Source organism: Cibotium barometz, chromosome 23, assembly GCF_041138505.1.
Source record: "Cibotium barometz isolate CiBa-2024 chromosome 23, ASM4113850v1, whole genome shotgun sequence".
NCBI lineage: Eukaryota > Viridiplantae > Streptophyta > Polypodiopsida > Cyatheales > Cibotiaceae > Cibotium > Cibotium barometz.
This window is the reverse complement of record NC_141068.1, coordinates 51,843,723-51,856,857: the sequence shown is the minus strand read 5'-3', so window position 1 is coordinate 51,856,857 and position 13,135 is coordinate 51,843,723. Positions and strand designations below refer to the sequence as shown.

General features: G+C 43.0%; 1 protein-coding gene across 4 annotated transcripts in view; it reads left to right on the top strand.

The window, feature by feature from the left end:
• LOC147626075 (uncharacterized) overlaps positions 1-9,003 on the top strand; it is a 50,166-nt gene extending 41,163 nt beyond the window's left edge. For all 4 annotated transcript variants that reach the window (XM_086817634.1, XM_086817635.1, XM_086817636.1 and 1 more), the window contains exons 4-11: positions 3,006-3,091; positions 6,537-6,625; positions 6,739-6,842; positions 6,930-7,044; positions 7,127-7,202; positions 7,362-7,476; positions 7,574-8,105; positions 8,273-9,003. In XM_086817634.1, coding sequence (XP_086673760.1) covers positions 3,006-3,091; positions 6,537-6,625; positions 6,739-6,842; positions 6,930-7,044; positions 7,127-7,202; positions 7,362-7,476; positions 7,574-8,105; positions 8,273-8,654 — 1,499 coding nt within the window. In that variant the 3' untranslated portion in view covers positions 8,655-9,003. The remainder of the gene's footprint in view (positions 1-3,005; positions 3,092-6,536; positions 6,626-6,738; positions 6,843-6,929; positions 7,045-7,126; positions 7,203-7,361; positions 7,477-7,573; positions 8,106-8,272) is intronic.
• Positions 9,004-13,135: the final 4,132 nt, after the last annotated feature.

Genomic DNA, 13,135 nt, shown 5'->3' with positions numbered 1-13,135 from the left:
CCTCTCATGGGGACTTGTCTGCCATGCGTGATTTGTATCATATGGATGCTGATTTTGCCACTATTTGGGCTGATTTGATGGCTGGTCATGCACATGCCTCATATGTGATCAAAGAGGTTTATCTCATGAAAGATAATTGCCTATGTGTGGTATTTGACTTGAGGCAAAAGGTTTTGGATGAGTGCCATGCTCCTCCATATGCTGGTCATAGAGGCATAATGCCTACTACGCACATGATTGAGTGGTATTTCTTTTGGCCAGGTATGCGGAAGAACATAGAGGCACATGTGCGTGCATGTATCACCTGTCAAAAGGTGAAATTTGATAGGCAAAAGGTACCAGGTTTGCTTCAGCCATTGCGTATTCCCACGGAGCTATGGGAAAGTATTACAATGGATTTCATTATGGACTTACCACGGACCCAACAGGGTAATGATGCAATTTGGACAATTGTGGACAGGTTTAGCAAGCAAGCTCACTTCTTACCGGTCAAAAAGACCATCAAAGCTGAGCATATGGTTAAAATATATCTTGCACAAGTGTTCAAGCATCATGGAATGCCGAAGTTCATTGTGGGGGATAGAGATCCCAGGACTACAAGTCTCTTTTGGTGGGCCTTATTTGATAATATGGGCACCAAATTGGACTTTTCATCAGCTTATCACCCTCAAACGGATGGGCAAAGTGAGGTTGCAAATTGAGCCGTGTTGGATCTCTTGAAATGTTATATGGCTGATCAGAAGTCTTCTTGGGAGAAGTACTTACCGCTTGTGGAATTTGCATACAACAACACGGTGCATGCATCTACGAGAAAGGCCCCGTTTGAGATTGTTTATGGTAAGGTAGTTTTGCCACCCATCCTTCGCACAAAGGATGAGATATTTGCAGTTGATGAGTATGTAAGACGACAAGCATAGAAGGCAATTGGATGTTAAAGAGAATGATTGGGTATTGCTGAAATTTGAGAAAGCAAGACTTGCAAAGAGACCTGGCAAAGAGGGTGCATATCCTAAGCTTGCAACCAGGTACTATGGGCCTTTTCAAGTGATCGAGAAGATCAATGAAGTGGCTTTCAGATTGGCATTTCCTAGTCATTGGCACATACACAATGCTTTTCATGTGTGTCTCCTTCACAAGTATGTAGGGCCGGAGCCCAGTGAGACGGTCATTGAGGATCCACCAAAATTGGATGAGCTTGAGGAGATCTTGCAGCCAAAGCAGATTGTGTATCACAAGGAATGCAAGCTTGCTGCAGGCAAAGTTATGAAGCGTTACCTTGTGAAGTTTAAGAACTATCTTCCCCGTGATGCTAAATGGGTAGATGAAGAGTTTTTCAAAGATTTCCCGCATGTGCTTCAGACATATTTGGATGCTTTTCAATTGCGGGCAACTGTTTAGAAGCGGGGGGAAATGTCACCATTTGGCCACCCAATTGGTCCACCCGTGCTTTCTCATCATGTATGTACATTGGACTGGTGTCCATGGCAGTTGTATATGCCAGGGATTGATGCCACTCATGTGATGATGTGGACTTGGCTTTCCGTTGGGACTTGTGCCTCTGTGTACATGTCTGGAAATGCCTGGTGGATTGGTGTTCCATTGGGTCTGGTACTTTGTGTACTTGCCTGGAGCACGTCTATTTTGGCAGTCTCATGAACGGGGATTGTCCATACCAAATGTTGCATTGCATAGTATCTTTATGTGCTTGCTTGTAATTGAAATTGCATGCTGTTTTCATGCTTGCTTGACCAATGTGTAGTTCTGGGTAAGGGACGTGCGCCCGCGAACTGTGCGTGTGAAACTGTCTGTTGACATGGTTATGTGGCATGTGACAAGTAGTAAGTATAACCTAGCCTTAGGAGTTAGCACTAATTTATAAGTGAGTGTGTACACACTTCATTAAGTGTTGGGCGACCAAAACTCACTTATAAATTATGACCAGCCCGGTGTTCACACACACTAATGTCCTGAGGTAGACATAATCCAATGTCCACTGTCCAAACCTTATCCCCTGTACAAAGGGAGTAACCAGCTATGTGTCCACTCTAGCTTGCTCCACAAAGCACCTGCCTGCCACCTACACTCGACAACTCACCACCTCACACTTCCTCCTCTCTCTAGAGATGGGCGCCTCCTTCATGAGGGTTGTTGGGCTGCATTTTTTGCATTTTCTTCTTCCCAACTCCATTTCCAAACTTGCTAAGGTGTTTGTTAAGCTTCCAAGAGTGTTTCCGGATGCTAATCACTCTCCTACACACTATCAATGATTGAAATTCAGCAAAACAGCTCTCTTTATTGCTGTAATTTTTGGTCTTTTTGCTGAAAACCCTAATTTCAGCCCTCCTTTCTCAAGTTGAACCATAGGGTAAGCTTTCCCAAGGTTCCCTTCATCCTTTTGAAGACCTTTGTCGTGAAGAAATGCGACAAATTGAAGATCTCAACACTCCAAAGGACTTCCATCGCGAAGACTTTTGCTGTCATCGACTCTCCTTGCATTTGGTAAGCTTTTATGCTTAAATATGGAAGCAAGTAGCAGGAAGGAGGAACCGGATTACAAGATCACCTACCCTGTGTAGTTTTCTCTTGTCTTACGTGCTCTCTTGCATATTGTTGCTGCCCCACTTGTTTGCAATACTGTATTCATATGCATTGGTATGGAAATCTGGTCAGAAATGCCCCTGACACTATGTACTTGAGTCTCCCAAGATCAATATACTTTATTTGAGGGAGGGGTCGGCCGTTCCGGCTCATTGTGTGTCTCTTGTCAATTCAGCAAATTGCTTCTTGTATTTGAGCAAGTGTCCATCAAATCTTAGTGTATTTAAGTGTATTGATTAGCATTGTGTTCAACCAAGTTACAGTGATCAACAAAATGTTTTAGTGTCAATTTTAAAATACCATTTTTATAGGAGCAATCAAGGTGTAGTAATAATTTTATTGCAAATATTATTTTGAAGCTGCATTGTGTTTACCTAACTTTTCCTTCTTTGAATGGCGTGAAGCAGTACTGGGGAGTGCACCAAGGTTAATTCGTCCAGCTTGTGAAGATCCTATGCATGATCAAGCATTATCAAAACTTCAGATTTTGAAGGTTAGAGCAGTCCAAGGCCTATGACCTTTTTGATACTTTTGAGTGAACAGAAGAGAACTATGCTATTAGGAGTCTAACCCAATGGTGAGGTGATCGGTTTCCTTCTTCAACTCTGTGCAATGTGCATGGAAATACAATTTTTTTTTCACGCCAAATCATCATTTTTGGCGTGACTGACTTAAGAAAGACTTGTGTCCCCAGAAGGTAGTCTTTGATAGGTTGCAGTCCAGCTGGGAGCTTATGTAACCTGGTTACTTGATTAGCAGAGAACATTCACAAACCGAAAATATGCAAGAGAGAGAGAGAGAGAGCGAGAGAGAGAGAGAGAGCAATACACAGGATTGGGTTTCAATAACCCTCAGAAGGGCCACCACCACACCCATAGGTGTATTTGCTTGTATTGCTGTATGTGTAAATAGACTGACCTGTAGTGTTGTGAAAACCCTAATATACCATGACGGTGTGCAGAAGGCTGAAGGCTTGGGCTGAATGCTGGCCGCCTACTGTAGCCTGTGGTGGACAGCAATCTGATGTGTGCTTTCCCTCGCACAGGTTGGCTGACCTGCGCTTTTCTGTAAATGCTGACTGGGGACTAATTGGGACCTCCTACTGCTTGCGTTTAAGGGCTGAAGACTTCATGTGACAATTGCATTCAACTTGTATGTGTGCAAGAATGCTGAGATGGCTGCTATGACAGGCTGCACATGCTTATATAGTGTTTATGGGGGACCGGGGTTTGCCGACTGGTGATTTAGTAGGCAGACTTGTGTTTGGATAAGTTGTGTGCCAGAGATAATGCAAGCAGGCCCTTCCTCCTTGGTGCCTACCCATATGCGTGTCTAGGCATTGTAGATGTTGAGATTTCTAGATATTTCTCTCATTGTCTCTTTTTCTCTAAAAACAAATTGCTCTGCTGAAGTTGTACGAGGATTTGTTGGCATCAAGGTTGCTTGTTTGCTGTGTAAGAGAGATGGGAAAGAAACGCTGTTTTGCATGTGTGTTGGGTTTGGAGCGGGCACTTGGCATATGGTTTGAGAGGGGGAACCCTAAGAGTAGGGTGGCTGAAGGTTCAAAGGGTTGGGCAGGCCTAGGCTGTCTCGGCCAGCTTCCAAGAGTGGGACTTGTACTAAAGTTCGTGCAAGAACGGGATTTTACAGCACTTCATCTCTACACTCGACACGTGAGATTTTCCTTGAGCTACAACAGGTGAGCTTGGAATTATTATGGCTGATGAAGTGTGCTGAGCTTAGACTCAAGTATAGATCCATAGAGCTTGGCTAAGATATGGCCAATCATGGTGGTTCTGTAGTTATTAGGACCCATGGGGTCTCCCGCCTTATGGATAGGCACAATAATGTGTGATGACCAGGTGGGGGGAAAGCACTCTGAGAGGGGCCTATGAAACATATGGGCTAGGAGGGGTGCCATGGTGTCGCTGCAGAAGAGAGGTGCTCAGCCATAAGCCCCTCGGGAGCCTGTGTGATCGGATATTCTGAAGACTACGTATAGCCTTCACCTGTGAAGAAGGTGGATGTGGGGGGGGGGGGGGGGTTGGTGTGGTATGTGGTATAATGAGTGTGCATATGAGTGCGAGATGTGTGGGTCTATGATGGGGGTGGGTAAGCGTCGTTCCAGGATCCTACGCCAAGCCTCCTGAGAATTCCCGCTTAGGAAGAGCTGGTATAAGTCCTCGTGCTGTTCACGACAACGTGCTTGTTTCTTGCAATGACTAAGGTATCGGTTAATCCGTTCAGCTTCATGCTTTTGGATTTGGCTTGTAGCTAACTCACACAAAAGACGTGGGCGTGTGATACAGCATTTGTCATCATACCAACAATTTTGAGGCATGGTACCTGTGCGGGCTTTGGCGGTTGACCGGTGGGGGTGTGGAAAACTGTCGATGGCAGATAGAAAGAAAGATATTTAAGCGTATACTAAAGACCCAATGGGCCTATGAGACCAAAGTGATACAAAAATGTCCATGGCATATCTCATGATGGAATAGAAAATAAAATAGAAACAAGACAAAACTCTCTCTCACTGGAGTAGGAACATGAAACATGAGAGGAGCATCAGCCCCCAATAGATGGTATACCACTCTCCAAAATATCAAGCATGGGGCTAATGAATATGACCGAGAGGTATCCCTCAGCTATGTCACGTGGAAAGGTAGCTCAATGGTGATGTAGCATGTCGGGGATCTGGAGCTGATGAAGGATCGTGGCCGATGTCTGCGGGGCCGGGGGCGTTGGGCATGCTGGAAGAGTATATACAGGATTGGGTTCCAATAACTCTCAGAAAGGCCATCACCCGTAGGTGTATTTGCTTGTATTGCTGTATGTGTAAATAGACGGACCTGTAGGGTTGTGAAAACCCTAATATACTGACCAAGATGGTGTGCAGAAGGCTGAAGGCTTGATTTGAGTGCTGGCCATCTATTGTAACCTTTGCTAGACAGCAATCTGATGTGCGTTTTCCCACATAGGTGGGGTGACCTCGGTTTTTCTGTAAACACTGATTGGGGACCACCTTTGCTACTTGTGATAAAGGCTGAAGACTGCATGTGACAGTTGTATTCTCCCTGTATGTGTGCAAGAATGCTGAGATGGCTGCTACGATAGGATGCACATGCTTATATAGTGCTTCTCGGGGTTGGCTTATTGCTGGTTTAGCGAGCCAACTTGTGTTTGTTCATGTTGGACAAGTCGTGGGCTGAAGGTAATGCAAAATGGCCCTTTATCCTCGGTGCCTACCCATTTGGCCTTGTGCCTATGGGTGTGGGCACCCAGTATGCCCATGGCTCCCAATTTGGGTGACCACAAGGCTATCCACAAGCTCCTACATGAATATTTCATGTTCTCCAAAAGCCAAGGTGTTGCTAGTAGGTTTGCACACCCCCGGAGGACACGTTTGACTAATGGTATGATGATGGCCACCCAAACAATGGCCCAATAAGTGCTCGAGACAACACGACATATTACAGCATACAAGAGGGTTAAATGTGTGTGGGCTGGCATAATGCTGACGTGTGCAGGACGTGCACAACACTGACCTTGACTACCCCTGGCGGTAGACTGGCGACTCGTTCCTGTACAAGAGCTCACAAAATGCATGGTGTCTGTCCTTAGGGCCTTGCACTTGGGTTGGTGTAGTATGTTCATGGCATCCAATTGTGGGATGCACTTGACAGCTTGTGGTGCAAGCCATGTCCTTAGAAGAGGTTTGCATGTTTTGAAAAAGAGGGAAGGGGGAGGAGGAGGGGGGGGGGGGTGGGAGGGCTGATGGTGCTTTTATGCCTTGAAATGGGGAGTGACATGGAACAGTTTTTATGTTTAGATCAGGGTAGTAGTGGCATGGGAAAGACTCGTTTAGGATGAATTTCATACGTTGGATGAATGAGTAAAATATGCATGGGTTTCGTCTGACTAAGGTTTTTATTGATTAGATCGTGGAAACCCGCTATCAATCTAGTGAATTATGCACTCGCAGGGAGTATGCTCGATGGTTGGTCTTGGCTAGTAATATATTTTCAAGGTATGCTAGCTTTTTAAGCAGTCTTTTGGTTCTAGGTAATCTGGTATTCAAATGGTATTCCTGCAGCCATGTTTTATGTTTCACGAATCACAAAGACAAAGAAGCTGTGACAGGAAACCTTCAGAGAGAGTTTTGCCAGCAATGGACGCCGAAGGTGGGACAAGTCTGGCATTTGATGACGTTCTACCGGAGGATCCCGACTTTCCTTACATTCAAGGTTCGGAGCCATACATTAAAAATGTGAGATGGAAGTTCTTCAGCCTCGATTTCTTATAGCAGGTTGATAACACAGTTTCTTAATCAGGCTTGGCAGAGGCAGGGCTTATTGCTAGCAAGTTGGATTCAAATAGCTTAAATGATGACGTTGAGGCTCTGGCATCTACAGATATTAAGACTACTGTTTTATTTTTGCCCGATAGGTGGGTATGTAGTAAATCTGTAAGTTATGCTCGTCTTATTTAAAACCTGTCACTAACTTTGAAACATGTTGTCACTAATCAGTTGCATCTCTCGCCAAGAGGTAGTCAGTTGGAAAGCTGCACTGGAGCACCCATCTTACTGGAAATCTGAAGAAAAGGTACGGAAGAAGAGTGCCAGTATCAAAGTAGCAAACCTTCTTCCATGTTTCTGTTTTCAGCAGTAACAGGCTGTTGCTTTACAGCAGTAGATGAAAGCTATCTTGTGTCAACCAATACGTTTCGTTTGTATACGCACATGTGCATGGTTTGCAGTCCAGGTAGTTGAGGCAAAGGTTGGGTACATTGACATGAAAGGCATCCATGCAGCAGCAAGGCCTGCACTTGTGATGGATCTGCTCAGTGAAGAGAAGAGTATTGCAGCTTCAGCTTTTGGTGCGCATCTTTCTCAAATTTAAGTGCAGGTGAGAGTGTTGTTCTTCAGGTAAGTTCATCTATTTTGATTTTTCCAGTGACGTGGGTTGATGAACAGGATACTCACGGCGGTTTCAACCCGATTATCCAGTCACAAAAGGTCAAGCTGCAATGGCGATCATCAGCGGTAGGATGGCAGAGGCTCTTTCAGAAGAGATAACCAAGGTGGAAGCTGAAAAGTTAATAAATAAGCAACATTTAAAAGAGCTGGTGTCTGAAGCCCATGCAGAAATGGAAAAAGATGATGGATTTAAAGAATTGTTGGCTTCATCAAAGGAAGCTAGCAGTGTAGCTGAGAAGCTGGCTGAAGCAAAGATACTAGAAGCTGGCCTTTCCAAGGCTGCGTGTTTGAATGAAACCCTCCAGTGTCAGAAGCAAAGGGCAGCAATAGAATCTGAAAGGAAGCTACTCTCAAGATTGAGGCAGGGCCTGGTTGAACAAGGTCGAATGTTGTCTATGGACATAAGAAGCATGCAGCTGGAAAAGCCTAGGCTTGAGAAATTGAAAGACTATGCAGAGAAGCAGAAACATGATTTGCAGGGAGTAAGGTTAAAGCTTGAATCTGAAATGAGAGCTGTTGCATCTGCCAGGTACTCAAGGCTGAAGCACGCTTCTCTCTACACTCAAAAAAAGGGAATATAATAATTTATGCTTATCCTTTCGTGAGTAGTTGAGATTGTAGCATGTTTTAATCCCTCAATGGGGTTTTGTAGGAACCGTACTACCTGAACTAAATTTTGTTGTCTTTGGTTGGTAGGATGTGGACTGAAGACCAGGCGAGAAGAGCTTTATCTTTTGGGAACATTCTTATGGAGTCAAAAAAACATTGGGGAATAAGAGAGAGCTCTGATTGCCAACCAGCAGAGAGAGAAGCTCAAAGAGGTCTTGTCAAGAGTACAGTACAGAGCATTGAAAGCAATTTGTTTGAGCTCCTGCAATTCAGTAAACAAGCATATGGTGTTGCCAATCAGAGAAGTATGTCAATATTGGCAGACCTAGGTGTAAAAATCCTGGAATTGCAGCTGATTTTGACATCTGCTTTCAGAAAGGTTCATCATCAAATTACTGCAAAGGTTTCATGTGTAATTTGTGACCTCACGAGGAGTCTACTTGCAGACGGCAGAAAATTGAAAGGTTAAAAATTGGCAGCCTGTTTGAAGCTTCTAAGCTGCCAGTCATACAGAGCTTCTTGGCGAACCATACAAGGATAGTAACCTTTTTCTTTACAGATAAGGGGTTTGAAACCTCAATGGTGCTCCTAAGCTACCATCATATAGGTTACTTGAACTCGGCCCTAAGGCCTATATAGTCATAAAACTATGAAATGTGTCTTACTGGCTTACAAATCTATACCTAAAGAAATCTACTTTGTCTTTCTCGAGTCAGGCCTTGTGCAGTTGATTGAAGATGTCATGGCTTGAAGGTGACCTATGTGGTGGTGGTGGTTTTTTTTAATAATAATTTTTATTTGGGAGACAACTTTATTTTTAATGTTTCCAAATTCCTGAAAAACACCTTTTGCCTAGCTGTTTTATGTGGGAGCGTGTACCAAGATATGGATAAACAAGGCACCAAATCATTCTTTTCAAGTGGATTCAAGAAACCAGTAAGACACATGCCAACATCTTTCAAAACTATGTCAAACCTTCAGTCTCGGAAATAGAACATATATTCTAGGAAAGCTGAGAGAATCAGAGGTTCTCATAACCAAAAGCCTTCAAAAATTTGATCTCTTGGCATTAACCAAAGTCTTGAATTTATTTCTGTAAAGTCAATTGGAGAAACACGATAGTTATGTCAAGTTCCTCCAGGCATGGCATATTACTCTATAGCTAGCAACAGAAACATATAACAGGCCTAGATGGTGTTTAAAACTGGCACAAGCTTTAATAGACTGGCAGTTATGATTGCCCCAGATGATGCTCGAAGTGGGCAACCCGCATCACTTGCCATAATAGTGTAAATGTGCTTGATGTTTTGCGTCTGCTAGCAAGGCACAGTGGTAATCATCTATTAAGTACTGATGCCTCAATCCCCTCCGATGTAAATACGTGACAAACATCAGCTAATTGTGGCTGGTATGGGACATGGTAAAAACCTCTAGCTTCTACAGCTGGAGTAAATCTAGATTGCTACCCTGGGGTGTTACATATGTAATTCTTGCAGTAGGCTCACGATTTTCTTTTATACTACCATGAGGTATTACATACGTAATTCTTGCAGTTTAGTGTTGTTTCACGATGTATTCACCAATCTAAAGCTCTTATACCATCACTTACAAGTTAAACACCTCAAATTTGGCCGTTAACTTAGTTTGAGCAGAAGATATATGGTAATAAGCATTGCCTCGTATAGCAAGCAGCGCTTGTGAAGAATGCATACCCAATCGTTTATCTAGGTTCTAACGATAGCTTTGCTTATGGTAATAAGCATTGCTATATGTAAGCATTGCCTCATATAGCAGAAACGCTTGTGAAGAAGACTGCATACCCATTTGTTTGTCTAGGTTCTAACCATAGCTTTCTATTGGATAGATGAAGGTGAGTACCTATCCTTGGGACATGTTCTACTTCCTTTCACCATATACTTTGGGGTTTGTTTATATTTCAGTAGTATCTCCATGTGTGCTTTACTTGTTTCTTTCATTTCAGTAGTATTTCCATGTGTGTTTTACTTGTTTGTGGTGTGATGTGGCCTACCCTTGTTGAAAAATATGTAATGTAACAATCTGCAGGACTTTACACCTGCATTAGTGGCGATAGTGGAAGTTCTATTTCCTGCTTTTGTCTTTAACCAAGGCACAAACAAAATAAATCAAATGCCTATGTTCTCCAAATCGCCACTAAAGTTGAGAGCTCTCATTTTCATCATAGAGGGCATACACTTTTATATGCCAGAACTCTATTAGTTTAATGATGACATGAGATCAAAAAACTCATAATTACATATGGCTATAGTGTACATGATATATTAACCAAGACAAGGGACCCATCCGCCCTTTTGCTCCCCATTTTGGGACATATATCAACACCACTTCATATGAAATGACTCTATGTGTGTGTCAAAGATCAACACTCTCATAATGCAATAGGAAAACGTACTACCAAAAGGTTTCAAAGAGCCCTTTATATTGTGAATTCTTGCCCTCTTGCTCCCTGTCCTTTTACGCGTCGCTGGCAACTTCATGCCTTGTAGCTCTTGGAGAGGCTTGCGTCTTCTCAAGGTTTGGGCATCTAAGAGCTTTTGCTGCTTTTGTCTCTTGGACTCCTCCTGGTTACATTGCATCATTTTTTTCTCCTCTTCCTCCTCATCGAACTCCTCTGGGCTTCGAAGTTGTGAAATTGCCTTCATATGTCCACCCATCTTGGAGTGTCCTCCCAAAGATGCTATTTTCTTGGCTTGTGTCACTGTATTCCTTGAGAGTATTGCTATGGTCACCTTCTGTCCTATTTATGCTACCTTCAAGAAGTTGTTGTGGTTTGGTTTTCTCATGTTGCAATTCTTTGCCAGCGGTCATATCATATCTCATCTATTTTTGGCGAGTCTGGTTCTCTGTTGTGGAGACAGAGTACTCCCTGCCTACATTTTTTAGCTCTATGCTTGGAGATAGAAGACTCCTTGCCTATCTCATGTTGGCATTCTTTGCTAGTAGCCATACCATATCTCATCTATTTTTGGCGAGTCTGTCTCTCTGTTGTGGAGACAAAGTACTCCCTGCCTACATTTCTCAGGTCTGTGCTTGGAGATAGAGTACTCCTTGCCTATCTTTTTCAACTCCAAGGCAATATGTGCTTCAGATGCATTTGGATCTCCTCTGTCATGGGCACAACCTTCTTTCTAGCAATTTCTACGTCACTATTCTTGGCCATCACTACCAATTGTTCTTCTACTTCCAAATTATCGTGTAGACTTTTCTAATATAATTGAACCAAGTCGATGAGTCTAGTCCTGTCCAGCCCCCATGGCTGACAGTTAGGTTCCAGTAGTTAGTTTGATGGTTCAATCTAAACTCTATGAGCTTGCATGCCCCTATAGAAGGGGATGAAATCTTGAGCAAGAGAAGGAGTGCAAAAGCACAAGCAAAGTGAGCTATTGTGAGTCTGCGCTTGCTTGATCCCACGTCTATCTATTTCCTTCATGATAGCAAGGTGGAAAGGTAGGTGGTTGAGATTTTGAGATACATTAAATACGTAAAGGTCCTATATTATATAGTGTACATATAGTTACGTACTTTAAAAACTTAAAGGTTTGTAAAAACATAAAAAGTTTTTGATTTTTTCTAAGACTCAAACAGAGGAACGCTTTTGTCATAATATATATTATATTATATATAATATATGAAGGTCTTTAAAAACATAAAAAATATATTATATAGTGGACATATATGTACATAAAAATTAATGAAAAAACAATTCATTTTTGAACATTTAACAACAACACAATTACCAAATGAGAGTTCCATCTATCAACATGTTTCTTTCGCTATCATACTCTCAGCTCTAGCTCTGCAATAGCAATAAGCGCAGCGGCTTGCACCACATTATCATTATCACTCGTTGCAATGTATGTATCAATGAGAGGAATGGCTATGTTCGCACTTTGCATAAGCTGACTAAAATCGGTGCGGCGGTTGGCCTAGGGTTTTTTTTGGCCCAAAATGTTTTTAAAAACTACCACGTACTTGCCAATGAGGTGATAGCTCAACTGGTGAAGGTGTTAGGACCAAGAGGTCTTGGGTTCAAAATCCCCCTTGGTGCTTCCTCAGCGGCATCGCCTACAAGTAGATAAATAAGTGGCTACAGGCGGAAATAGAAAACATCTTTTCACATCATCACTTTTGGTCATTCAATTTTTTAACTGCACTCTGTGCCTATATGTGCTCTCTACCCTTGAATAGTATGTGAGAATACACAATAGTGGAAGCTGAATCAAACCGACAACATCATCCGATTAGGGCCTTATTAGACTATAGCCAACTCCCACGTTCATTTGAGAATGTATGGACTCTCAAACAAGCCCCACAAACCGAGAACAATGCGGCCTTGGTTTGTTGTTCAACACTCACTAATGTGGTCACATGCTCACACAAGCATGCATCCTACTTGGTAGAGTACCAAGTCTACATAAACCGTCTAGCCACACTTGGCCACCATCAAATGTCTAAATTTGGGTGCCGGTTTGGGTGCTCACCTAACAACTGCTCATCATAAGGGGGGCCTTACAAAATAGAGCACATTCGTCACTCCTAGAAACAACATGAGGGTGGAGCATTGGGCAAATGCTTTTCCAAAATCCCCTCTCAATGTCCACCCATAGGTGAACTACCTCTTCGGTCCAATGCCAAGTCGATGAAGATGGCGATTTTTGCAGCTTGTAGGATGCCTTAAAAATTTGGTTATGTTTGACAAGCTTCACTCTATGACGCTTGTGCCGAGGAGTGGTGGGTAGGTAGAGGCAGAGGGAGATCATCATCTAGAGGCCGAGGTGGATGCCGTTTTGGAAATAGAAATCATGGGTAGTAACAACAACAAGATTTTAATGTATGAACAGGTGAAAGAGGCCATTCAAGAGGTAGGGGGAGCCAGAGGGGCCAAGGTGGTTAGAATCAGAGTGAAAATAG